The 24,409-nt window shown below is 65.4% G+C and overlaps 4 protein-coding genes and 2 long non-coding RNA genes across 12 annotated transcripts; 1 reads left to right on the top strand and 5 right to left on the bottom strand.

The window, feature by feature from the left end:
- Positions 1-137: 137 nt before the first annotated feature.
- Positions 138-7,643, bottom strand: RELA (RELA proto-oncogene, NF-kB subunit). Of its 4 annotated transcripts, XR_011677788.1 has the most exons (13): positions 7,412-7,643; positions 6,728-6,778; positions 6,460-6,608; positions 5,834-5,982; positions 5,039-5,130; positions 4,708-4,739; positions 4,445-4,541; positions 4,162-4,266; positions 2,856-3,068; positions 2,136-2,216; positions 1,732-1,818; positions 838-1,450; positions 138-744 (listed from the first exon to the last, which is right to left on the bottom strand). XR_011677788.1 is itself a non-coding variant. In XM_071419792.1 (12 exons), the coding sequence occupies exons 1-12, from the start codon at positions 7,419-7,421 to the stop codon at positions 906-908; spliced, it is 1,611 nt and encodes a 536-aa protein (XP_071275893.1). In that variant the 5' UTR covers positions 7,422-7,643; the 3' UTR covers positions 138-905. The 4 variants fall into 4 exon arrangements, 3 of the variants coding, with proteins under 3 accessions (XP_071275893.1, XP_071275894.1, XP_071275895.1); XM_071419792.1 differs by having other exon boundaries at positions 138-1,450; XM_071419793.1 differs by lacking the exon at positions 6,728-6,778 and having other exon boundaries at positions 138-1,450.
- KAT5 (lysine acetyltransferase 5) lies at positions 7,584-17,987 on the top strand. Of its 4 annotated transcripts, none has more exons than XM_071419796.1 (14): positions 7,584-7,705; positions 7,856-7,922; positions 8,403-8,471; positions 8,746-8,882; positions 10,313-10,516; positions 11,223-11,303; positions 11,793-11,867; positions 12,952-13,200; positions 14,295-14,384; positions 14,473-14,613; positions 15,246-15,339; positions 16,132-16,291; positions 17,003-17,084; positions 17,705-17,987. In XM_071419796.1, the coding sequence occupies exons 1-14, from the start codon at positions 7,697-7,699 to the stop codon at positions 17,837-17,839; spliced, it is 1,593 nt and encodes a 530-aa protein (XP_071275897.1). In that variant the 5' UTR covers positions 7,584-7,696; the 3' UTR covers positions 17,840-17,987. The 4 variants fall into 4 exon arrangements, with proteins under 4 accessions (XP_071275897.1, XP_071275896.1, XP_071275898.1 ...); XM_071419795.1 differs by lacking the exon at positions 17,705-17,987 and adding an exon at positions 17,205-17,495; XM_071419797.1 differs by lacking the exons at positions 10,313-10,516; positions 17,705-17,987 and adding an exon at positions 17,205-17,495.
- LOC139586440 (uncharacterized) lies at positions 10,510-12,287 on the bottom strand. The gene is made up of 3 exons (XR_011677790.1): positions 12,111-12,287; positions 11,159-12,066; positions 10,510-11,078 (listed from the first exon to the last, which is right to left on the bottom strand). It is a non-coding gene; the product is annotated as an uncharacterized lncRNA (long non-coding RNA).
- On the bottom strand, positions 14,608-17,499 carry LOC139586439 (uncharacterized). Its single transcript, XR_011677789.1, has 3 exons — positions 17,486-17,499; positions 16,123-17,325; positions 14,608-15,239 (listed from the first exon to the last, which is right to left on the bottom strand). It is a non-coding gene; the product is annotated as an uncharacterized lncRNA (long non-coding RNA).
- Positions 17,988-17,989: 2 nt separating the features above from the next.
- On the bottom strand, positions 17,990-19,990 carry RNASEH2C (ribonuclease H2 subunit C). Its single transcript, XM_071419801.1, has 4 exons — positions 19,823-19,990; positions 19,338-19,459; positions 18,967-19,086; positions 17,990-18,428 (listed from the first exon to the last, which is right to left on the bottom strand). Exons 1-4 carry the CDS (start codon positions 19,962-19,964, stop codon positions 18,381-18,383), a joined length of 432 nt encoding a protein of 143 aa, XP_071275902.1. The 5' UTR covers positions 19,965-19,990; the 3' UTR covers positions 17,990-18,380.
- Positions 19,991-20,255: 265 nt separating this feature from the next.
- On the bottom strand, positions 20,256-24,257 carry LOC139586442 (basic proline-rich protein-like). Its single transcript, XM_071419806.1, has 4 exons — positions 24,127-24,257; positions 23,177-23,600; positions 22,715-22,753; positions 20,256-22,305 (listed from the first exon to the last, which is right to left on the bottom strand). The coding sequence occupies exons 1-4, from the start codon at positions 24,220-24,222 to the stop codon at positions 20,345-20,347; spliced, it is 2,520 nt and encodes an 839-aa protein (XP_071275907.1). The 5' UTR covers positions 24,223-24,257; the 3' UTR covers positions 20,256-20,344.
- Positions 24,258-24,409: the final 152 nt, after the last annotated feature.

Consider the following 24,409-nt stretch of genomic DNA (forward strand, 5'->3'; position numbering starts at 1 on the left):
CCCGGCTGAGGCAGCGCCAAGATGGACACGCCCCCGTAAATAAATCACGCCCCTAATAAGAGCCACGCCTCCCTCTAAGATAACCACGCCCCTGTGTGTACAAGCCACGCCCCTCAGCTGTCAATCAAACGCAGGCGGGCCTTGGACCGTTTATTGGGGTGGGGGGAGGGGCGGGGCTTTCCCCTCCCCCCCAAAGGCACTTCCATGGGGCGGGGCTAAGGCTGGGGGGAGGGGCGGCCACGCTCCCATTGGCTGCTGTGCCCCGGGGGGCGGGGCGAAGCGGGGATCCCCCCAAAAAAGGCACCCAGGGACCCCCCCCCAGGAGTCTCCCAGTAGCTCCCAGTAACCCCCAGCAGGCACTCGGTGTCCTCCCAGTCGCTCCCAGTAACCGCACAGAATTCCCAGTTGTGATTCCCAGTTGTGTCCCAGTAACCGCAGAGAGCTCCCAGTGACTCCCAGTAAGCCCCAGTAGCCCTCAATGCTCCTCAGTAGCCTCCCAGTAACCCCTGAAAGCCACCCAATGACTCCCAGTAACCCCTAAAGGCCTCCCAGTAACTCCCAGTAACCCCTGAAGGCCTCCCAGTGACTCCCAGTAATCCCTAAAACCCTCCCAGTAACTCCCAGTAAACTCCAGTAGCCCTCAGACGCCTCCCAGTAACTCACCACAAGTCCCAGTAACCCCCGAAAGCCTCCCAGTAAGCCCCAACAAACCCTAAGACACCTCCCAGTAACTCCCAGTAAAGCCTCGGACCCTCCCAGTGCCTCCCAGTACCCCCTGAACTCCCCCAGATCCATCCCAGTGGCTCCCAGTGACCCCTCAACACCTCCCAGTAAAACCTCGGACCCTCCCAGTGGCTCCCAGTAGCCCCCCATGCCCCCTCCCAGTCCGTCCCAGTCTGTCCCAGTCAGGAGGAGGGGAACTGGCTGAGGAAGGCGCTGAAGTCGAGCTCGCCCAGGGAGGGCAGCGAGTCCTCCCCGCCGCCCCCCAGCTCCGCCCCCAGCCCCATTTCGGGGGGTGCCCCCGGGGCGGGGGGGGCCTGGCTCTGCACCAGGCGGGCGATGGCCTCGGGGTACGACATCAGCATGGGGGGACCCCCCCCAAAATCCTGGGCGGGAGGCGGGGGCAGCTCTGAAACCCCCCCCACAAAATCTGGGGAGGGGTCCCCGAAGTTCGGGGGGAGCTCGGGGGGTCCCAGCAGGCGCTGGAGCTCCGAGGGGTTCAGGGGGTCCAGGGGGGGGAAGGGGGAGTCCCCCAAAAGGGCCCCAAAATCCAACTGGGGGGGGGTCACGCTGCTGGACCCCCCCCCACCCCCGATTTGGGGGATTTGGGGGATTTGGGGGGACCCCTCCTCAAATTGCAGCTGCAGCAGCGCCTCCGACAAAGGCTCGGCCTCAGGGGGGGGCGGCGCCCCCAGGAGCCCCCCGGGACCCCCGAAAGAGAAGGAGGGAGCTGGGGGGGGAGGGGAGGGTGAGGGAGGGGCTCAACGCCCCCCAATTTCCCCCACTGTCCCCCCAAAATCGCCCCCAGCCCCATTTACCCCCAATCTCCCCCTCCCCAATTCCCTCCTTTCCTCCCACCACCCATTTTCCCCCCCCAGTCCCTCCCAGTCCCTCCCAGTTTGTCCCAATTTGTCCCAGTCCCTCCCAGTTTGTCCCAATTTGTTCCAGTCCCTCCCAGTCCCTCCCAGTCCCTCCCAGTTTGATCCCAGTCCCTCCCAGTTCCCCGCTCACCCGCACTGGGGGGGTTCTGGGGGGCCTGGGGGGCTCTCGAGGGCACCGCCAGGCGCCGGGGGGGCCGTGACTCACTGGAGGCTGGAGCTGGGGGGGAAATGGGGGTCAGGGACCCCCCCAGGGACCCCAAATCCCCCCTGGGACCCCCAAACCTCCTCAGAGACCCCCCAGAGACCCCAAATCCCCCCTGGGACCCCCAAAAACCTCCTCAGAGACCACCCAGGGACCCCAAATCCCCTCTGGAGCCCCCCCAGGGACCCCAAACCCTCCTGGGATCCCCCAAATCTCCCGCAGGGACCCCCAATTTCCCCTCCAGACCTGCCAGGGACCCCAATAATCCCTGCAAATCCCCCCGAAGCCCCCCAGGGACCCCAATAATCCCCCAAATCCCCCCGAATTCCCACCGGGCAGGGGGCTGCGCTGGATGAAGGAGCGGAACGTTTCCCGCGTCCGCTTGCGCTTCTCCTCGATGCACTGCAGGTCCCCTGCACCAGTGACACCAGTGACACCAGTGAGATCCCAGTGAGGCCTGGCACCTGCCTGAGACCCCCTGCGAGCCCCCCAGACCCCTCCCCAGGCCCACCCTGGTGGGGCAGGAATGGGAAATCAATGGGAATAGGAATCAATGGGATCCAGGGAGCCGGGAACGCCCCAAAGGGGCCCGGGAATGTCCCAGAGTCACCTGAGAATGCCCCAAAAGGACCCTGGAGGCCCCCAAACCCACACTAAGAACCCCATAACTGCCCCATAGCCCCCCATAGCCCCCTCCCCAAGCCCACCCTGGTGGGGCAGGAATAGGGAATCAATGGGAGCTGCAATGGGAATAGGGATCAATGGGATCCAGGGACCCGGGAACGCCCCAGAGTCACTTGAGGATGCCCCAAAAGAACCCTGGAGCCCCCCAAACCCACACTAAGGACCCCATAACTGCCCCATAGCCCCCTGCAGACCCCTCCCCAAGCCCACCCTGGTGGGGCAGGTAGCAAAAATCCACGGGGGCACTGCAGCTCCATGGATCCAGAATGTCCCAAAGGGACCCCATAACAGCTCCTAGCCCCCCATAACTGCCTGTAACCCCCCCATAACTGCCCCACAGCCCCCCGCAGCCCCCTGCCCAGGCCCACCCTGGTGGGGCAGGTATCTGAAGTCCACGGGGGCGCTGCGCTGGCGGTCCGAGGGCCGCTGCAGCTCCATGCGCACGGTGACCGGGGCGCGCAGCGCGGGGTCCCGGAAGGGCGGCGTGCGGAACACGATGGCGACCTGGCGGTGAACGTCGGCCTGCGCGAACGAGCCCTTGGCCTCCCAGCCCTCGGCCCAGAAACGGACCTCGATGTCCTCTGTGGGGACAGGGACACTGTGGGGACACCGTGGGGACAGCAGGGGACACCAGGGGACGGGGCACAGACACAGGGACAGGGACAGGGACAGGCCTGCTCGAACGAGCCCTTGGCCTCCCAGCCCTCGGACCAGAAACGGACCTCGATGTCCTCTGTGGGGACAGGGACACCATGGGGGCACCAGGGGACGGGGACAGGGCATGGGGACACTGACAGGGACGGGGACAGGGACAGGGCATGGGAACAGGGACGGGGACAGGGACAGGGACAGGCCTGCACAAACGAGCCCTTGGCCTCCCTGCCCTCGGCCCAGAAACGGACCTCGATGTCCTCTGTGGGGACAGGGACACCGTGGGGACACCGTGGGGACAGCAGGGGACACCAGGGCACAGGGACAGGGCATGGGGACACTGACAGGACATGGGGACACTGACAGGGCATGGGGACAGGGACAGGCCTGCACAAACAAGCCCTTGGCCTCCCAGCCCTTGGCCCAGAAACGGACCTCGATGTCCTCTGTGGGGACAGGGACACGATGGGGACACCGTGGGGACAGCAGGGGACACCAGGGGACAGGGACAGGGCATGGGGACACTGACAGGGCATGGGGACAGGGACAGGCCTGCACAAACGAGCCCTTGGCCTCCCTGCCCTCGGCCCAGAAAGGAACCTCGATGTCCTCTGTGGGGACAGGGGGACACCGTGGGGACACTGGGGACACCGAGGGACACTGCAGGACACCAGGGGACACGATGGGGACACTGGGGACATGGAGAGGGCACAAGGACAGGGATAGGGCATGGGGATAGGACATGGGGACAGCGACAGGGTACAGGGACACGCATGGGGACACAGACACAGATATCCCCAGGTTTTGGGGATGCCAGTCCAGGGTGTCCCATTTTCGGGGGGTCCCCAGTTCAGGATGTCCCAGGTTTTGGGGTGTCCCGTTTTTGGAGTATTTTTGGGGTGTTTTCAGGGTGTTTTGGGGGTGTTTCTGGGGTGTTTTGGGGGTGTTTTCAGGGTGTTTTTGGGGTGTTGTTTTCGGGGTGTTTTTGGGGTATTTTCAGGGTGTTTTCGGGCTGTCCCTCACCTTTCTGCACCTTGTCACACAGCAGGAAGATCTCGTCCCCGCCCCGGCAGCTCCCGGAGTTGCGGTTGACGCGGCAAATGCGCAGCTCGGCCGTGCTGGGGGCACCTGGGGACACCGGGGGGGACAACGGGGTCACCGCGGGGTCACCGGGGTCACTGGGGACACCGGGGGGGTCCCACAGGTGTCCCACAAGTGTCCCAGGTGTCCCCAGGTGTGTCCCCAATGTCCCCAGGTGTGTCCCCAATGTCCCCAGGTGTCCCCAATGTCCCCCCCGGTCACTCACGGTTGTCGTAGATGGGCTGGGACAGGACAGGGGGGAGGGGCCGCAGCCCCCCCGGGCCCCTCACCCACACCTGGAAGCAGAGCCGGACGGCGGCCAGGTCGTACTCGCCCCCCGCGCTGCTCCGCCGGCACTGGAAACCAGCACAGACCAGTATGGACCAGTACAGACCAGTACAGACCAGTACAGACCGGTATATACCGCTATAAACTTGTATAAACCACCATAAGCCACCATAGACCAGTATAAACCAGTGACACCCCCAGGTCGTACTCGCCCCCGCGCTGCTCTGCTGGCACTGGAAACCAGCACAGACCAGAATGAACCAGTACAGACCAGTACAGACCGGTATATACCACTGTAAACCCGTATAAACCACCATAAACCAGTATAACCCAGTATAAACCAGTGACACCCCCAGGTCATACTTGCCCCCGCACTGCTCCGCCAGAACTGCCCAGTACAAACCAGTATAAACCAGTGGCACCCCCAGGTTGAGCCCAGTATGGACCAGTATATCCCAGTACACACCAGTCCCCTCCCAGTCCCTCCCAGTCCCTCCCAGTCCCTCCCAGTCCCTCCCAGTGCTCCCAGTACCGTTGAAAGGGTTGTTGTTGGTGCGGATCCGCTCGGCCACAGCCGCCTCCAGCTCTCGCTTCTTCACGCACTGAATCCCCAAATTCTGGAAACTGACCCCAAAATTGGGGAATTGGGGGCGGGGTCAGGGCTCAGTTTGGATTTTGGGGTCCCCCCAGACGCTCCAGGGGGGAGACCCCAAATTTTGGGGGCTCCCAAGAGTCCCGGGAGGGTCCTGGATTTTAGGAGTTCCCCCCCTTTTTTTGGGTGGTTCCACCTGAGCTCCCAGGGGTTCCCCAATATACTGGGAGATACCACCTGCCCTCGAGGGGGGTTCTCCAATACAATGGGTGATCCTGCTCTTTGGGGGGGGGGGGTTCCCTGTCTTTTTTGGGGGTTCCCCAATTTTGGGGGAGGGATTTCCCCATTCCGGATGATCCCATCTGCCCTATGGGGGGGTTTCCCCAACATTTTGGGAGATACCACCTGCCTGATAGGGGGATTCCTCATATTTGGGATGGATCCCCCCGCAATTTTGGGTGATCCCACCTGCCCTGGAGGGGGTTCTCCAATATTCTGGGAGATACCACCTGCTCTTTTGGGGGGGTTCCCCAATTCTGGGTGATCCCACCTGCCCCATGGGGGTGTCCCCAAGGTTTTGGGAGGGTGTCCCCAATTTGGGGGCAGTGTCCCTGAGGTTTTGGGGGTGTCCCCAATTTTGGGCGAGCCCACCTGCCCCATGGGGGTGTCCCCAAGGTTTTTGGGGGGGTGTCCCCGATCTGGGGGGGGGTGTCCCGGATTTGGGGGGGGTCCCACCTGTGGATGCTGCGCTCGGGGCACAGCTCGGCCTCGTAGAAGCCGTCCCTGCAGTCTTTGCCCACCAGCTCGTGGGGGTGGGGGCGGTGGGGGGGGTCCTTGGTCACCAGCGACACCCGGACCCGCCCCGGGCCTCGGTAGTTGTTCACCTGTGGGGGCAAAAACTGGTTTGGACTGGTTTGTATTGGTTTGTACTGGTTTATACTGGGAGGCTCACCGGGATGCTGGGATGGGTCTGGGGGAGGCGGCTGCTGAACCCTCCCCCCCTACTGGGTGGACTGGAGGGGGTCCCAGGCTGTTTCTGGTGTGTACTGGTTTATACTGGGGTGCACTGGGACACTCGTGCAGGTGGTGGGGAGGGGCTTGGGGGGTACTGGGGGCACTGGGGGGCTCAGGGAGGGTCCCAGGAGGGTACTAGTCTATACTGGTCTATACTGGTCTATACTGGGATGCACTCAGCCTGATGGTGGGGTGTGTCTTGGTGCTCTCGGGGCTGTGCTCCCTGGGGATGGGGGCACTGGGGGGGCTCAGGGAGGGTCCTGGCGGCTCAGGGGTGGCTCAGGCAGGGTCCCGGTGGTTACTGGTCTATACTGGTCTGTACTGGTCCATAGGGGGGCTGCACTCACCCTGATGGTGGGGTGTGTCTTGGTGCTCTCGGTGCTGTGCTCCCCGGGGATGCTCCCGGCCGATCTCCCCTCGCATTTGTACCTGAACCTCATCCCGCGCTGCTTGGGCTGCTCCAGGATCTCCACGAACGGCGCCGCCCCCCCCGGCTCTGGGGGGGCACACGGAGGGGGGGGGGTCCCGTCAGCCCCTCCCCCCAAACCCCCCCGGGGGGGTCCCGGACCCTCGGGGACCCCCCCCGATCGCCCATCCCGGGGTGTCCCCACTCACCCGGAGCGCCCCAGTCCTGCAGCAGGAAGGGCAGCAGGTCCGGGGGGGTCACTGGGGGGGCAATGGGGGCGTTAATGGGGAGGGGGCTTCGGGGGGAGGGGCTTCGGGGGGAGCATTGCTGGGGGGGGTCACATTAATGAGGGGGGGTCACATTAAGGGGAGGGGTCACATTAAGGGAAGGGGTCACATTAACAGGGGGGTGTCACAATTAAAGGGGGTCACTTTAGGGGGGTCACATTAAGGGAGGGGTCTCATTAACGGGTGGGGGTCTTTTCACGGGGATGTCGTAATAAAAGGGGTCACTTAAAGGGGGGGTCGCTTTAAAGGGGAGGGGTCACTTAAAGGGGCAGGGTTGCATTTAGGGAAGGGGTCACTTTTAGGGGAGGGGTCACATTAAGGGGAGGGGTCACTTTAAGGAAGGGTCACTTTAAAGGGGAGGGGTCCCATTAACGGGTGGGGGTCTTTTCACAGGGGTGTCGCAATAAAACGGGGCCACTCCACCAGGGGGTCACTTTAGGGGAGGGGTCTCCCCCAAACCGCCCCACCCCCCAAGGAGCCGTGCCCTCCTCTTTAAGTCCCCCCCCCCCCCCTTAAAGTGCCCTCACCCCCCCTCACCCCGCGACCCCCGGACGGCACCGGGGGCGGAACGGCCCCAAAACCCCCCCGGGGGGGTTCGACACTCACCGTCCTCCATGTTGGGGGTCCGGAGGGTCCGGGGGGTCCCGGGGGTGTCCGGGGGATCCCGGGGGTGGGGGAAGGGCGGGGGGGGGGGTCCCCCTCTTGCGCCGCCGCTCGCGGAAGCGCCGCGCGCCCCCACGTGACGCAGCTGCCGGGAAAGCCCCGCCCACTCACGGGCGCTCCCGCCAACCGGAGGCGGAGTCGGGGCGGGGGCGGGGCTAAAACGGGAAAGGGGCGTGGCCGCATCCCGGAAGCGCGTCGGGCCGGCCGGAAGCGGAGGCCGGGAGGAGAATGGCGGAGGTGGGGAGCGGGCGGGGGGGGGCAGCGCGCAGGGGGTTCGGGGACCCTCCCGAGGGGTTCCGGGAGCCTCCCGAAGGGTTCGGGGACCCCCCGAATCCCCCGAGGGGGTTTTGGGGCCCTCCCGGCCCTGACGAGGCCCCGCCCCCGCAGGGGGAGGTGTCCGAGGGCTGCCGCCTGCCCGTGCTGCGCCGTAACCAGGACAACGAGGATGAGTGGCGTGAGTCGGGGCGGGGCTTAGCGCGGGGGGCGGCCAATCAGGGCATGGGGGCGGGGCTGCGGAGGGGGCGGGGGCTGAGGGAAAGGGCGGGAAGCGGGAGGGAGGGGCGGGGCCTGGGGAAGGGAAGGGGCGGGGGAGTGAGGGGGCGTGGTTTGTGCTAAGGGGCGGTGCGCGTTGGGGGCGTGGTCTGAGGAAGGGGCGGGGCCTGGGCCCCGGGGGTGTCGGGGGTCCCAAGGGGGTTTGGGGACATGAGGGGGTAATGGGGGGGGGGTTTGGGGACAGTCCAGGGTGGGGGGAGGTCCCAGGGTGGAATTTGGGAGTCCCTGTGGGGGCTTTAGGGGGGTCTGTGGGGTGGTTTGGGGGTCCCTGAGTGGGTTTTGGGGGGTCCTTGGTGGGTTTCGGGTATCTCTGTGTGGGTTTTGGGGGGTCCCTGGGGGGGATCCCCAGAAGGGGGTCAGTGGTGACCCCCCCTCGTTGCAGCACTGGCCGAGATCCTGAGCGTGAAGGACATCAGCGGGAGGAAACTGTTCTACGTGCACTACATCGACTGTGAGTGACCCTGGGGACAGGGGGGACATGGGGGGGACAGCAGGGACAGGGGGGGCACAGGGACATGGGGACATATGAGGACACGGGGACATGGGGGGACACAGGGGACTTGGGGGAGACCAGGACATGGGGACATGGGGGGACACGGGGGACATGGGGACATGTGGGGTAAATGGGGACATGGGGGGGACAGAGGGTGGTCACAAGGGTCATTGGGGGGTCATGGGTGGCATTGGGGTGGCATTGTCACCGTGTGTGTGTCCCCTGTCCCCAGTCAACAAGCGCCTGGACGAGTGGGTGACCCATGACCGGCTGGACCTGAAGCGGGTGCAGGTGCCCCGCAAGGAGGCCAAAACCCCCACCAAGAACGGCCTGCCCGGGTCACGGCCCGGCTCCCCCGACAGGGACACGGTGAGGGGGACACAGGGGGGACATGGGGGGACATGGGGACATGGGGGGGACATGGGGACACGGGGGGTCACGGCCTGGCTCCCCCGACAGGGACACGGTGAGGGGGACATGGGGACATGGGGGGGACATGGGGACATGGGGGGACATGGGGACATGGGGGGGACATGGGGGGTCACGGCCTGGCGCCCCCGACAGGGACACGGTGAGGGGGACACAGGGGGACATGGGGGGGACATGGGGGGACATGGAGGGGAAGAGGGACAGGGGGACATGGGGGGACAGGGGGGCCACAAGGATATAGAGGGGACATGGAAGGACGTGGGGACATGGGGGGACAGGGAGACACAGCGAAGGACACCGGGGACACGGGGGACACACGAGGACAGAGGTGACGTGGGGACAGCAGGATGGGGACAGGGGACATCGTCGGGACAGGAGAGCAGCTGGGACAGGTGCAGGTGACAGCGCAAGCACAGCCTTGAGCAGGGCCAGCACTGAGGGGACACACGGGGGGGACACAGGGACAGGGGACACTCGGAGCTGTTGGGGACAGACCTGGAGTCCCCAAACCCCCTCGAGGTGGGGACACTCCCCCCATGGCAGGGACATCCCCTGGGGACACCCCTTGGGGGGTGGTGACATCCCCAGGACCCACCCGGGGGCCACCTCGGACCCTTGGGGACATCTCTGACCCCTTGGGGACATCCCCAGCCCCTGTAGGGGACCTTGGGGACATTTCTGAACCTTTCAAGGGACCCTGGGGACATTCTCAACTTCTTGGAGACATCCCTGGTCCCTTGGGGACATCCCCGACCCCTCTAAGGGGACCCTGGGGACATTTCCAACCCTTTCAAGGGACCCTGGGAACATCCCTGACCCCTCTAAGGGGACCTTAGGGACATCCCTGACTCCTTGGGGACATCCCTGACCCCTCTAAGAGGACCCTGGGGACATCTCTGACCTCTTGGAGACATCCCTGACCCCTCTAAGGGGACCTTAGGGACATCCCTGACTCCTTGGGGACATCCCTGACCCCTTTAAGGGGACTCTGGGGACATCTCTGAGCCCTTGGGGACATCCCTGACCCCTTTAAGGGGACTCTGGTGACATCCCCGACCCCTTGGGGACATCCCTGACCCCACAGGGACATCCCTGACCCCTTTAAGGGGACGCTGGGGACATCCCTGACCCCTTGGGGACATCTCTGACCCCTTGGGGACATCCCCAACCCCTTTAAGGGACCCTGGGGACACTCCTGCCCCCTTGGGGACACCCCAGTCCCCCCGAGGCCACCCCCACCCCCTTCAGGAGCCCGGGGAGGGGGCGCGGGGGGTGCGGGAGGGCCCCGAGCCGTGGTGGCTTTGTCCCCTCCGTGTCCCCTGCGTGTCCCCTGGGTGTCCCCCTAAACCCTCCTCTTCCTCCCGGCGCAGAGGAAGAGCCTGGAGCTGGCGCTGCCGGTGGCCAGCGGGAAGAGTTTGCCAGGGCCACCACCGGGGCCGCCACCGGGGCCACCCCTGGGGCCACCAGGGCCACCAGCAGGGCCACCAGCAGGGCCACCAGCAGGGCCACCACCAATCACGCTCCGCTTGCACCTGCCCAAGGAGAGCGAGGCCGAGCCCCCCCAGCGCCCCACGGTAACCCCCGGGGGCCCCACACGTCCCCAAATGTCCCCAGATGTCCCCAGATGTCCCCAGGGTCCCTCAGTGTCCTCAAATGTCCCCAGGGTCCCCAATGGCTCCAGGGTTCCCAATGGCTCAAATGTCCCCAATGTCCCCAGGGTCCCCAGTGACCCCATTGTCCCCAATGACCCCAGTGGCCCCAGGGTCCCCAAATGTCCCCAATGTCCCCAGCTGGCCCCAAAAGCAGCCCCAGAAATGGCCCCTGGCAGGTCCCTGTCCCCAGGGCTCCCTGTCCCCACAGCCGGGTGTCCCCTGAGCCTCCCCTTCCTCAGGTGTACTGGGAACACTGGGAGGGACTGGGATGGACTGGGATGGACTGGGACAGACTGGGAGGGATTGGGACGGACTGGGAGGGACTGGGATGGACTGGGAGGGACTGGGATAAACTGGGAAGGACTGGGAAGGATTGGGAGGGACTGGGATGGACTGGGATGGATTGGGATGGACTGGGATGGACTGGGATGGATTGGGATGGATTGGGATGGACTGGGATGGACTGGGATGGACTGGGAGGGAACTGGGACAGACTGGGATGGACTGGGAGGGATTGGGATGGACTGGGAACACTGGGAGGGACTGGGATGGATTGGGAGGGACTGGGATGGACTGGGATGAGCTGAACTGGTCTGCACTGGTCTGAACTGGTCTGCACTGGTCCCAGAAGCGCAAGGTCGAGGTTGTGTCCCCGGCCACGCCCGTCCCCGCCCCCACCGAGACCTCGCAGGCGTCCGTGTTCCCCCAGGTGAGCCCGGCTCCAGTATGGACCAGTAACACCAGTATGGACCAGTAACACCAGTAACCAACCAGTAACACACCAGTAACCAACCAGTAACACACCAGTAACACCAGTAACTTGTTCTGTGGTGGTTTTGGGGGGATTTGGGGGGGTTTCAGGAAGCTCCAGGGTGATTTCAGGGTGATTTGGGGCAGTTTTAGGGTTATTTTTGGGTGATTTCGGATATTTGGGGTGATCTGGAGTTATTTTGGGGTGATTTGGGGCAATTTTGGGGTAAATTTGAGGTAAATTTTGATTGTTTTAGAGTGTTTTGGGATGTTTTGGGGTATTTGGGGGCGGTTTGGGGTGATTTTGGGGCTGATTTTAGGGGTGATTTTGGGGGTGGTTTTGGGGGTGATTTTGGGGTATTTTGGGGGTGGTTTTGGGGGTGGTTTGGGTATTTTGGGGGTGCTTTGGGGGGGTTCCAGGTGCTGACCCCCCCCTCTCTCCCCCCAGAACGGCTCCGCTCGCCGGGCGGTGGCGGCACAGCCGGGCCGGAAGAGGAAATCGGCGTGTCTGGGGACAGATGAGGTGGGGACACCTGGGGACACCTGGGACACCTGGGGACACACCTGGGACACACCTGGGATACACCGGGGACACACCTGGGGACACCTGGGACACACCTGGGATACACCGGGGACACACCTGGGGACACCTGGGGACACCTGGGATACACCGGGGACACCTGGGACACACCTGGGGACACCTGGGGACACCTGGGACACACCTGGGGACACACGAGGACACACCTGGGACACACCTGAGACACACCTGGGACACACCTGGGGACACACCTGGGGACACACCTGGGGACACTTGTGTGACATCCTTGGGACACCTGGGACACACCTGGGACACTTGGGGACAGCAGAGGGAGGGGCTGCCCCACCCTGCCCCCAGTGCCCCCCCAGGACTGTCCCCAGCCGTGTCCCCAACCCTGTCCCCAATCCTGACCCCCTCCCTGCCCCCTGTGCCCCCCAGGACTCCTCGGATGGAGCCCCCTCAGCCCCCAGGATGACGGGCAGCCTGGTGTCCCCAATCCTGACCCCATCCCTGTCCCCAATCCTGACCCTCTGTCCCCATTTCTGACCCCAGGATTCCCAGGACTCCTCGGATGGAGCCCCCTCAGCCCCCAGGATGACGGGCAGCCTGGTGTCCCCAATCCTGACCCTCTGTCCCCATTTCTGACCCCATCTCTGTCCCCATTTCTGTCCCCAGGACTCCCAGGACTCCTCGGATGGAGCCCCCTCAGCCCCCAGGATGACGGGCAGCCTGGTGTCCCCAATCCTGTCCCCAATCCTGACCCTCTGTCCCCATTTCTGACCCTCTGTCCCCATTTCTGACCCCAGGATTCCCAGGACTCCTCGGATGGAGCCCCCTCAGCCCCCAGGATGACGGGCAGCCTGGTGTCCCCATTCCTGTCCCCATTTCTGACCCCATCCCTGTCCCCTCTGTCCCCATTTCTGACCCTCTGTCCCCATTTCTGACCCCAGGATTCCCAGGACTCCTCGGATGGAGCCCCCTCAGCCCCCAGGATGACGGGCAGCCTGGTGTCCCCAATCCTGACCCTCTGTCCCCATTTCTGACCCTCTGTCCCCATCTCTGTCCCCAGGACTCCCAGGACTCCTCGGATGGAGCCCCCTCAGCCCCCAGGATGACGGGCAGCCTGGTGTCCGACCGCAGCCACGACGACATCGTCACCAGGATGAAGAACATCGAGTGCATCGAGCTGGGCCGGCACCGCCTCAAGCCCTGGTACTTCTCTCCGTACCCGCAGGAGCTGACGGGGCTCCCGGTGCTCTACCTGTGCGAGTTCTGCCTCAAGTACGGCCACAGCCTGCGCTGCCTGCAGAGGCACCTGGTAAAGGGGGCACAGGGGGCATTGGGGGGGGCAGGGAGGTTTGGGGGGGGTTTGGGTGGGTTTAGGGGGATTTGGGGGGGCTTTGAGGGGGAGTTTAGGTGGGTTTAAAGGGATTTGGGGGGGCTTTGAGGGGATTTGGGGGGGGTTTGGGTGGGTTTAGGGGGATTTGGGGGGAGTTTGGGTGGGTTTAGGGGGATTTGGGGGGGGTTTGGGTGGGTTTAGGGGGATTTGGGGGGGTTTAGGTGGGTTTAGGGGGATTTCGGGGGAGTTTGGGTGGGTTTAGGGGGATTTGGGGGGGCTTTAAGGGGATTTGGGGGGGAGTTTAGGAGGGTTTAGGGGGATTTGGGGGGAGTTTGGGTGGGTTTAGGGGGAATTCGGGGAGTTTGGGTGGGTTTAGGGGGATTTGGGGGGGTTTTAGGGAGATTTGGGGGGAGTTTGGGTGGGTTTAGGGGCATTTGGGGGAGTTTAGGTGGGTTTAGGGGGAATTCGGGGAGTTTGGGTGGGTTTAGGGGGATTTGGGGGACTTTCAGGGAGGTTTGGGGGAGTTTAGGTGGGTTTAGGGGCATTTGGGGGGGTTTTAGGGAGATTTGGGGGGAGTTTAGGAGGGTTTAGGGGCATTTGGGGGAGTTTCAGGGAGGTTTGGGGGAGTTTTAGCAGGATTTGGGGAGTTTTAGGGGGCTTTGGGGGGAGTTTGGGAGAGTTCAGGAGGATTTGGGGGAGTTCAGGGCAGTTTGGGGTAGTTCTAGGGGGATTTGGGGGAGTTTTAGGGGAGTTTTAGGGAGATTGGGGGAGTTTTGAGAGGCAGGACAAAGCCAGACCCAAGAATCCCTGATTTGGGGCATCCCCAGAGGGATTTGAGGAGATTCTGGGGGGGTTTCAAGGGGATTTGGGGGAGTTTTAGGTTGAAATTTAGACACCCTCTTACCCCCAATTCCCTCCCCCTAAACTCCCCCCATTTCTTCTCTCCGATTTCCCTTTTCCTCCCCTTCTTCCCTCCCCATTTTCACCCCTGATCTTCCCCTTCCATCCCCCACCCCAAACCCCCCCAAAACCCCCCCAAAACCTCCCCAAAACCCCCCCAAACCCCCCCCCAGACCAAGTGTGACCTGCGGCACCCCCCTGGCAATGAGATTTACCGCAAGGGCACCATCTCCTTCTTCGAGATCGACGGCCGCAAGAACAAGGTCAGGGGGGCTTGGGGGGCTCTGGGGAGGGTCCCGGGGGGCTCCCCCCAATCCCACCCCCGCTGAGCCCCCCGGGACCCCTCCCCAGAGCTATTCCCAGAACCTCTGCCTCCTGGCCAAGTGTTTCCTGGACCACAAGACCCTTTACTACGACACCGACCCCTTCCTCTTCTACGTCATGACTGAGTACGACTGCAAAGGCTTCCACATCGTGGGCTACTTCTCCAAGGTGGGGGGCCTGGGGGGATTTGGGGTGTCTGGAGGGGATTTGAGGGGGAATTGGGGGGTCTAGGGGGGATTTGGGGGGATTTTGAGGGGATTTGAGGGGATTTGAGGAGTCTGGAGGGGATTTCGGGGGGGTTTGGGGGGCCTGGAGGGGAATTTGTGGGGGTCTAGGGGGGATTTGTGGTGTCTGGAGGGGATTTAGGGGGGATTTGTGGTGTCTGGGGGGGATTGGAGGGGGAATTGGGGGGTCTAGGGGGGATTTGGGGGGATTTGTGGTGTCTGGGGGGGATTGGAGGGGGAATTGGGGGGTCTGGAGGGGATTTGAGAGAATTTGGAGGGGATTTGAGGTGGATTTGAGGTGGATTTGGGGGGTCTGGAAGGGGTTTGGGGAGAATTTGGGGGGAAATTCGGGTGTTTGAGGGAGTGGATGGGAGCACTGAGGGATGGAAGAGCGGGGAACGGGGGGACATAGGGGATTTGGGAATTGCTGAGGGATTTGGGGAGCTCCCAGGAGGGATTTTGGGGTGGTCCCAGGGGATTTTGGGATCCGACCCTGGGGGATTTTCAAGTGCAGTCCCAGAGACTTTTGGGGTGGTCCCAGAAGTTTTTGGGGTCCCATGCTGGGGTTTCCTGCAGGAGAAGGAGTCGACCGAGGATTACAACGTGGCCTGCATCCTGACCCTGCCCCCGTACCAGCGCCGCGGCTACGGCAAGCTGCTCATCGAGTTCAGTCAGTGCCCCCAAACCCTGGGGAACCCCAAACCCCACCCCAAATCCCACCCCAAACCCTGGGGAACCCCAAATCCCACCCCAGGCCCTGAGGAACCCCAAATCCCAGCCCAAATCCCACCCCAAACCCTGGGGAACCCCAAACCCCAGCCCAAACCCTGGGGAACCCCAAACCCCAGCCCAAATCCCACCCCAAACCCTGGGAAATCTCAAATCCCACCCCAAATCCCACCCCAAACCTCAAGTCCCACCCCAAACCCTGGGAAATCCCTAAACCCACCTCAAAACCTGGGAAATCTCAAATCCCACCCCAAACTCACCCCAAACCCTTGGGAAATCCCAAATCCTACCCCAAATTACCCCCTCTCCCCCCCAAAATCACCTGTCCCAGCCCTGTCCCTACCTGTCCCCTCTGTCCCACCTCTCCCACCTGTCCCTCCCCTGTCCCAGCCCTATCCCAGCCCTGTCCTCACCTGTCCCCTCTGTTTCACCTGTCCCCTGTCCCCACCTGTCCCTCTCTTGTCCCACCTATCCCAGTCCTGTCCCTGGCTGTCCCCTCGGTGTCCCCCGTCCCTCCCCAGCCCCTCACCTGTCTCACCTGTCCCTCACCTGTCCCCTGTCCCCCTGTACCTGTCCCCTCTGTTTCACCTGTCCCCTGTCCCCCTGTACCTGTCCCCTCTGTTTCACCTGTCCCCTGTGCCCCACCTGTCCCTCTCTTGTCCCACCTATCCCAGTCCTGTCCCCTCGGTGTCCCCCGTCCCTCCCAGCCCCTCACGTGTCTCACCTGGCGCAGGTTACGAGCTGTCCAAGGTGGAGGGCAAGACGGGCACCCCCGAGAAGCCGCTCTCGGACCTGGGGCTGCTCTCGTACCGCAGTTATTGGTCCCAGACCATCCTGGAGATCCTCATGGGGCTCAAGGCCGAGGCTGGCGAGCGGCCCCAGATCACCATCAAGTGAGACACGCCCCCTTCCCGCGGACACGCCCCCTTCCGGCGGACACGCCCCCTCCGCGCGACCACATTCCCCTTATAGACCCGCACCCTGAGGCTCCACCCCTTCCCAAAGCTCCGCCCACACAGCAGAATTCACAGTACTGACAGGTCACTCATGACACGCCCCTTCATAAAGCCACACCCCTTTTTCTGAGGCTTTATTTAGCCACGCCCCTTACCCTGAGGCTCCACCCCTTCCCTAAGCCCTGCCCTCCATAGCAATACCTAATATGGGCAGCTCACCCAGGCCACACCCCTTTCTCTGAGGCTCCACCTCTTCCCTAAGCCCTGCCCTCCATTGCAATACCTAATATGGGCAGCTCATTCAGGCCACACCCACTTACAGAAGACACGCCCCCTTTGTGCCACAAGGATCCTCCCCAAAGCCCCGCCCACCACAAGGGGAATGACAGCGTCTCCAGGCCACACCCACCCTGCCAAAAGCCACACCTGAGACTCCGCCCCACCTGTCAATCAATGCTGAGCATTGCAGAGCACCTCCTCCAGGCCACGCCCCCAAAGTTTAACCACGCCCCCCCATTTGAAGCTCCACCCCTTCGTTTTCCCAACCTGGGTGGGATTTGGGGGTGTCAGGTGGGTCTGGGGGGTTTTGGGGAGTTTTGGGGGGGGGGGTCAGGGGGTGGAGCCCCCCCTGATTTGCCCCTCCCCCAGTGAGATCAGCGAGATCACGAGCATCAAGAAGGAGGACGTGATCTCCACCCTGCAGTACCTGAACCTCATCAACTACTACAAGGTGGGACCCCAACACACCTGGGGGGGCCTGGGGGGATCCCACACACCTGGGGAGCCATGAAATACCTCCCTGTGTCCCCCTTTGGACATCTGGCTGACACACCTGTGCACACCTGTACAGGGTCAGTACATCCTCACACACCTGTGCACACCTGTCCCACCTGTGCAGGGTCAGTACACCCTGACACACCTGTGCACACCTGTGCACACCTGTCCCACAGGGTCAGTACACCCTGACACACCTGTCCCACCTGTGCAGGGTCAGTACATCCTCACACACCTGTGCACACCTGTGCACACCTGTCCCACAGGGTCAGTACACCCTGTCCCACCTGTCCCACCTGTGCAGGGTCAGTACACCCTGACACACCTGTCCCACAGGGTCATTACACCCTGACACACCTGTGCACACCTGTCCCACAGGGTCAGTACACCCTGACACACCTGTACACACCTGTCCCACAGGGTCAGTACATCCTGACACACCTGTGCACACCTGTCCCACCTGTGCAGGGTCAGTACACCCTAACACACCTGTCCCACAGGGTCAGTACACCCTGACACACCTGTACAGGGTCAGTACACCCTGACACACCTGTCTCACCTGTCCCACCTGTGCAGGGTCAGTACATCCTGACGCTGTCCGAGGACATCGTGGAGGGCCACGAGCGCGCCATGCTCAAGCGTTTGCTGCGCATCGACGCCAAGTGCCTGCACTTCACCCCCAAGGACTGGAGCAAGCGCGGGAAATGGTGAGGCCACGCCCACCCGGGCCACGCCCACGCAGGACACACCCAGGCTACGCCCTGCCAGGTCTGGCCACGCCCCATTGGGCCACGCCCCATTGGGCCACGTCCCCTGTGTTACCTGGCGCCGCTCATTAAACAGCACCTGGCCCCGCCCACGCCTGGCGCTGCAAATCCTTTATTGACCATAAAGGGGTGGGGTTTGATCAGGCCACGCCCACTGTGGGGGTGGCTTTGCAATCCTCCTCCCACGGTGGGCATGGCATTGGGTGTGGGTGTGGCTTTGGGAGGCTCCACCCACACTGGGAGAGGCATCATTTGTGGGTGGAGCCTCCTATGAATATATTTGGTCTTTTAAATAAAGTAGGTGGAGCTTCCACAGGCTCTACCCACACTGGGAGGGGCTCCAGGCACTCTGAGTTAAACAAGCCCCACCCACTGGGTGTGACCAGCTATGTTAATGAGGTGGATGTGGCTGCAGACGATCCATTGTTGACATGGAGAGGCGTGGCTTGCACAGGCTCCACCCCCCCCCCCCCGGGCGTGGCCTGTCATGGTTCCGCCTCCTCCTCGCTGTCCTCGGTCACAGGGGCGTGGAGCTGGGGGAGGGGCACAGTCAGGGGGGGCCAGGGACCCCCAAATGTGACCCCAGACCCCCCAAAAGTGACCCTGAACCCCCAAATGTGACCCCAGACCCCCAAAATGTGACCCCAGGCCCCCCAAATGTGACCCCAAACCCCCAAAAGTGCCCCTGAACCCCCACAAGTGACCCTGAACCCCCAAATGTGACCCCAGCCCCCCCAAATGTGACCCCAAACCCCAAAGGTGACCCTGGACCCCCAGATGTGATCTCAGACCCCCCCAAAGGTGACCCCAAACCCCCCCAAGTGTGACCTTAAACCCCCAAATGAGACCCCAGGCCCCCAAATGTGACCCCGGATCCCCCAAAGGTGACCCCAAACCCCCCCAATCACGCCCCCAACCACCCCCAAATGTGACCCCAGAACCCTCTGACCGCCCCAAATACAACCCCAAGCCCCCAAATTGTGACCCCAAGCCCCCAAATTGTGACCCCAGCTCCCCCAAATGCACCCCCAACCCCCCAAAATGTGCCCCCAGGTGCCCCCCCAGACTCACGGCCTGGGCCAGGGGTCCCCACTGCAGGGCCCGGGCCAGGCCCCGCCCGGGGGGGGGGACGGTGTCACCCCCCCAGTCCGTGATGGCCCCGAACGTCCCCGTCACTGTCACCGACCCGGCCTGGGGGGCAAAGGGCAAAGGGCAGGGGGGACATGGGGCTGAGACCCCCCCAAGAGGGGAAATTGGGGGGCTGAGACCCCCAGGAGGGGCTGAGACCCCCCAAGAGGGGAAATTGGGGGCTGAGACCCCCAGAAGGGGCTGAGACCCCCGGGAGGGGAAAAGGGGGGGGGGAGGTCTGAGCCCCATGGAGGGGGTCCGGGGTGGGGAGGGGTCTCTGCCCCAAGGATGAATTTTGGGGGTCTCTTCCTCACCTGGGGGTCGCCCAGGGGGGGCTCTCCGGGCTCCCCCCCCCTCAGCACCACCCCCGTGTAGCCGGGGGGCAGCGGCAGCTCCCGACCCCCCAAACGGCGCCCCCGGAACGAGGCCCAGAGATCTGGGGGGGCGGGGGGACAGAGTGAGGGGGGGGAGGGACCCCCAAAACCTCCCTGGGATCCCCAAAAACCTCCCCCTGATCCCCAAAACCTGCCTGGGACCCCCCAAACGGCGCCCCCGGAACGAGGCCCAGAGATCTGGGGGGGGGACCTCAAAAACACCCCCAGAACCTCCCCGGGACCCCCAAAACCTCCTTGGGACCCCCAAACCCCCCCCCAGAAGCTCCCTGGGACCCTCAAAAACCCGACCCAGACCCCCAAACCCGCCCCCACCCCATTCTCAGAGCCCTCCCCGCCCGACCCCTTCAAGCCCAATCCCACCCCCCCAGTTCTGGGTCCCCTCAGGATCCCCTCGCGGCCCTCACCGCCGCCCGGGCCGGGCCGCGCCCTCAGGAACGCGGCCACAGGGGCGGGCCCGTCGTGCTGGACCCGGCAGGGCAGGAGCTGGACCGGGAGCGGCTCCGGGGGAGCCCCGGGAGGAACCCGGACCCGAACCGGAGCCGCCATTTTAGATGGGAGGGGAATTAAGTAGAAGTGACGTCAGAGCGCGCCGGAAGCGGCGGGAGACGCCATTTTGGAGGGAATAAAGATGGCGGCGCCCATGAGGAGGAAAGATGGCGGAAGTGGGAAGTGCAAGGAATGATGGGAAATGTGGTTTGGGGTCGGGGGGGGCTTTTAAGCCCCTCCCCGTGTACTGGGACCCCCCCCAAGACCCCAAGGGACACCCCCAGCCCCATGGGAGCTTCCAGCCCCACAGAGAGACCCCCAGAGCCCCTCCCTCACAGAGCCGGACACAGATTTTGCACTTTCCAAGTTTTTTATTGGGGGGGGGGTCACAAACGGAGGCTGGAGCTGCCATGTCCTGACACGTCCCCCCCCCATCTATGTCACGACAGCTCAGGCCCCGCCCTCGCCCCGCAGCAGCCGCGCGAGCAGCAGGACCCCCCCCCCAGCGCTGCCCCCGCACCCGCCCCTCGCCCCTCGGCCCCCCCCGCGCCAGGACCACCCCCCGGGGGGGGGCGGCGGCCGCCAGCGCCCATCCCCCTCCCCCCTCCGCCCCTCCCCCCTCCGAGGGCACCAACAGGGGGGCGAGCGCGGGGGGAGGGGCGGCCGCGCCCCCCCCCAGCACCAGGAGGGTCTCGGGGCCCCCCCCCCAGCGCCCCCCAGAGCGCCTCGAAGGCGCCACGAGCCCGGGGGGGGTCCCAGGGCGGGGGGAGGGCGAGGGGGCGGAGCCGGACCCCCAAGGGCAGCTCCAGCGGGGGGAGGGGCGCCAGGAACGAGCCCCCTCCCCCTTTTTGGGGGGTCTCCCCCCCCGGGCTGAAAATGGCGGCGGCCTCGAGCAAGGGGGGCAGGTCCCGGGGGGGGCGCAGGGTCAGGGTCAGCTCGGCCCCGCCCCCACCCCCCCCCGCGACCCCCCCCCCAGCGCCGCCAGAGCCCCCTCGGCCCAGGCCCCGCCCCCCCCCAGCAGCACCTGCAGCGCCAGCACGGGGGGGGGCGGGGCCCCAATTTGGGGAGGGGTCCCGGGGTCCCCGGTTTGGGGAGGGGTCCCCTCGGTTTGGGGCCCCCCCAGAGGCTCCAGGCGCAGCCGCAGGGGGAGGGGCACGGGCCGCCCCCCCCCCGCCAGCAGCGCCGCCCCCCAACCCTCGGGGTCCTGGGGGGCTCCGGGGGGGGCGCAGAACGGGGGGGGGGGGCCCGGGGAGGCAGCGCAGGCGGAGGGGGGGGGGGCGCGGGCAGCAGCGAGGGGGGGGCGCCCCCCCCGGACCCCCCCGCGGAGCCGTTTTGGGGAGGGGGGGCGGGGGCGCAGCGCGGGGGGGGGGCCCAAAACCGCGGCCAATTTGGGGGGGCCCAGCGCGGCCGCCAGCGCCCCCTGCAGGCGGCAGCGATCCCACAGGTCGGGGTCGCCCCCTCCCCAAAATGAGGGGGGGTCCCGGGGCGGGGGCGGGCACAGCGGGACCCCCCCGCGGGGCAGGAGGGGGGCGGCGGCGCTCAGGACCCCCTGAGCCCCCCCCCAGCTGCCCCCCCCGGCCGCCAGCGCCCTCCGCAGGTACCCCCGGAGCTGGGGCAGCATTTGGGGGGGGGTCCCGGGAGGGTCCCGCAGCACCTTCAGCACCGCCCGGAGCTGGGGGGAGCCGGGGGGGGGCGGGGGGGCCCGCAGCACCTGCGCCATCACAGCCCCCCCCAGCGACCCCCCCAAAACCTTGGCGAGCTCCAGCAGGTGCGGGGGGGCCGCGGGGTGACCCCCCCCCAATAATTTCTGAGCCGCGACCCCCAACTCCCCCCCCGGGACCCCCCCGAAGCGGCGGCAATAGGCGAGAACGGCCCGGCAGAACACATCGGGGGGACCCCCCCCCCAAAGACTCCACCAGCCCCCAGAGCCACTCGCGCCCCCCCGCGATTATTTGGGGCGGGTCGGGGGTCGGGGGTCTCGCAGCCCCCCCCGGGATTTGGGGGGGGGCGCAAAGCGCCGCGGCCGCCTCGAAACGGGGCAGGAACAGCTCGGGGGGGTCCCCGGCGCCGCCGCCGCCCCCCGGGAACAGCGCGGCCGCCAAATGGGGGGGCAGCTCCGGGGGGGGGCGGGGCGGATTCTGGGGGTCCCCGCCCCCCCCCTGGAGGAGGCAGAGGAGGAAGAAGAGGCGCAGGGGGGGGGGCAGGGCGGGGTGCAGCGCCAGCGCCGCCAACCGCGGCGCCCCCCCCGCGCCGAGAGCCCCCCCCAGCAGCGCCGCCTGCACCGGGGCCGGGTCCGCTGAGGCCAAAACCGGGGGGGCTCCCGGGAACCCCCCCCCGGCACCGAAATGAGGGAGATGAAGGAGCTGGGCCCGGGCGGGGGGGGCGAGGCCGAAGGCAGAGCCTGGAGGGGGGGAGGGAGGGGGCGTCAGAAATGGGGGGGGGTCCCAAAGGGGGCGAATCTTGGGGGTCTCTGAGATTTGGGGATCCCGGGGGGAGTCCCTGGGATTTGGGGGGGGATCCCTGAGATTTGCGGGGCCTGGGGGGTCCGGGATTAGGGGGGGGTCTCTGGTATTTGGGGGTCCTTGGGATTTGGGAGGGTCCCCGGGATTTGCAGGGGATTGAAATGAGGGGGGGTCCTGAGGGGGGAGTCCCGGGGATTTGGGGGTCCCGGGGGAGGAGTCTGGGACTGGGGGGTTCCCGGGGATTTGGGGGGGATCCGTGGCATTTTTGGGGTCCTGGGGGCCCTGGGATTTGGAGGAGGTCCCAGAATTTGGGGGGGGGTCCCAGGGATTTTTGGGGTCTCGACTCACCGGGATCCAGCCCCGCCTCTCCCCAGGGATCCGCTGGATCTGGGTGGGGGGGGAAGGGAGCAGGAGTCGGGTGGGGTCGAGGGATCCACTGGGACCCCCCCCCAACCCTTACTGGGACCCACTGGGACCCTCCCAGTCCTTACTGGGACCCACTGGGATCCCCCATCCATACTGGCACCTTCCTAGTCCATACTGGGACTCACTGGGACCCTCCCAGTCCTTACTGGGAACCCCCCAACCCCTTACTGGGATAATTCTCAGTCCTTACTGGGACCGTCCCAACCTTTACTGGGACCGACCAGGATCCTCCCAATCTTTACTGGGACACACCGGGACCCTCCCAGTCCATACTGGGACCCTCCCAGTCCATACTGGGACACACCGGGACCTTCCCAGTCCATACTGGGACCCTCCCAGTCCATACTGGGACCCTCCCAGTCCATACTGGTGTCCCCCACTCACCTCCCGCCCCCTCCGCCCTCAGCAGCAGCAGCGGCTGCAGCGCGGGGCAGCCCCGGCCGGGGGTCCCGGGGGGGGTCCCGAGGGGGGTCCCGGGCACGGCCCCGATGCGGCGCAGCTCCCGCAGGCACTCGGCGGCCGCCGCCGGGGCCCCCCCCGCGCCCCCCGGGCGCTGCAGCAGCGCCGCCAGCGCCGCCAGCCCCGGGCGGTCCCCGCGGGCCGCGAGCACCGAGAGAGCGGCCACGAGCAGCAGCGAGCGGGGGGGGCCCGGGGCCGGCACCGCCGGGGGCGGCTCGGCCAGCAGCGCCAGCAGAGCCCCCCCGGGACCCGAACCGGAGGCACCGGAACCGGCGGAGCTCCAATCATCGCCCCCCGCGGAACCATCCGGGCACGGCGGGGAATCGAGCAGCAGCAGCAGCAGCTCCGTCTGAAATTGGGGATTGGGGAGGGGGCGCTGAGACCCCCGGAGGGACCCCCCCGCATCATGGGACCCCGAATGGCTCCAGCAGGGACCGAAAAATTCTCCTGAAGGGACCCCAAATTCCCCTTGAGGAACCAAAAATCATCCCCAGGGACCCCAAATTTCCCTTAAGGCAACACAAATTCCCCTCAGGGGACCCCAAATTTCCCTTAAGGAAATACAAATTTCCCTCAAGGGACCGCAAATTCCTCTCAAGGCACCCCAAATTCTCCTCAAGGGACCAAAAATCATCCCCAGGGACCCCAAATCATCCCCAGGGTCCCCAAATCACACTCAGATATCCCAAATTCCCCTCAAGGGACCCCAAATCCCCCTCAGGTGACCCCAAATACACCCAAGTGACCTCAACATCCCCCGGGTGACCCCAAATTCCCCTCAAGTGACCCCAAATCACACCCGGGGACCCCAAACGCCCCCCAGGAGACCCCAGGCCCCCCCAGCCCCGGCCCCGCCCCTCTCTCCCGTCGCACACCTGATGACGTAGAGAGAGGCGGGGCCGGCGCAGGGCGGGGGGCGCGGGGGGCGCGAGCGCGGCCGCGATCCGGGCCCAGGGACCCCCCCCCGCCATGGCCGCGGGGGCTGCCGGGAGCAAGGTGACGTCACAGCCCGTCCTCCGTGACGTCACACGCCGCTCGGAACGCTCGCGGGAAGCGGCGGAGGGGAGGTTGTGACGTCACAGCGCTCCCCTCCCCCCCAGGTTTCTGCACCTCCCCGTTGATGTCACAGCCGGCGTGGGTGACGTCATATCATGTAGA

Source organism: Agelaius tricolor, unplaced genomic scaffold, assembly GCF_023055355.1.
Source record: "Agelaius tricolor isolate 1412-34295 unplaced genomic scaffold, bAgeTri1.0.p SCAF_118, whole genome shotgun sequence".
NCBI lineage: Eukaryota > Metazoa > Chordata > Aves > Passeriformes > Icteridae > Agelaius > Agelaius tricolor.

Bases quoted from the DNA above. Each gene is read 5' to 3' on its own strand.
- KAT5 (XM_071419795.1), top strand. The intron at 11,868-12,951 runs GTGGGGACACCT...CTCTGTCCCCAG, and splicing joins CGTGTCTGGGGACAGATGAG to GACTCCCAGGACTCCTCGGA. The intron at 16,292-17,002 runs GTGAGACACGCC...CCCCTCCCCCAG, and splicing joins CGGCCCCAGATCACCATCAA to TGAGATCAGCGAGATCACGA.
- RELA (XM_071419792.1), bottom strand. The intron at 5,983-6,459 runs GTGAGTGCAGCC...TTGCCCCCACAG, and splicing joins AGACACACCCCACCATCAGG to GTGAACAACTACCGAGGCCC. The intron at 4,267-4,444 runs GTGAGTGACCGG...CGGTGTCCCCAG, and splicing joins CCAGCCCATCTACGACAACC to GTGCCCCCAGCACGGCCGAG.
- LOC139586442 (XM_071419806.1), bottom strand. From the start codon at position 24,222: ATGGCGGGGGGGGGTCCCTGGGCCCGGATCGCGGCCGCGCTCGCGCCC. The intron at 23,601-24,126 runs GTGTGCGACGGG...CCCCAATTTCAG, and splicing joins GCCTCTCTCTACGTCATCAG to ACGGAGCTGCTGCTGCTGCT. The intron at 22,754-23,176 runs GTGAGTGGGGGA...CCCCCCACCCAG, and splicing joins GAGGGCGGAGGGGGCGGGAG to ATCCAGCGGATCCCTGGGGA.
- RNASEH2C (XM_071419801.1), bottom strand. From the start codon at position 19,964: ATGGCGGCTCCGGTTCGGGTCCGGGTTCCTCCCGGGGCTCCCCCGGAG. The intron at 19,460-19,822 runs GTGAGGGCCGCG...CCGCCCCCCCAG, and splicing joins GCGGCCCGGCCCGGGCGGCG to ATCTCTGGGCCTCGTTCCGG. The intron at 19,087-19,337 runs GTGAGGAAGAGA...TTTGCCCCCCAG, and splicing joins CCCCCCTGGGCGACCCCCAG to GCCGGGTCGGTGACAGTGAC.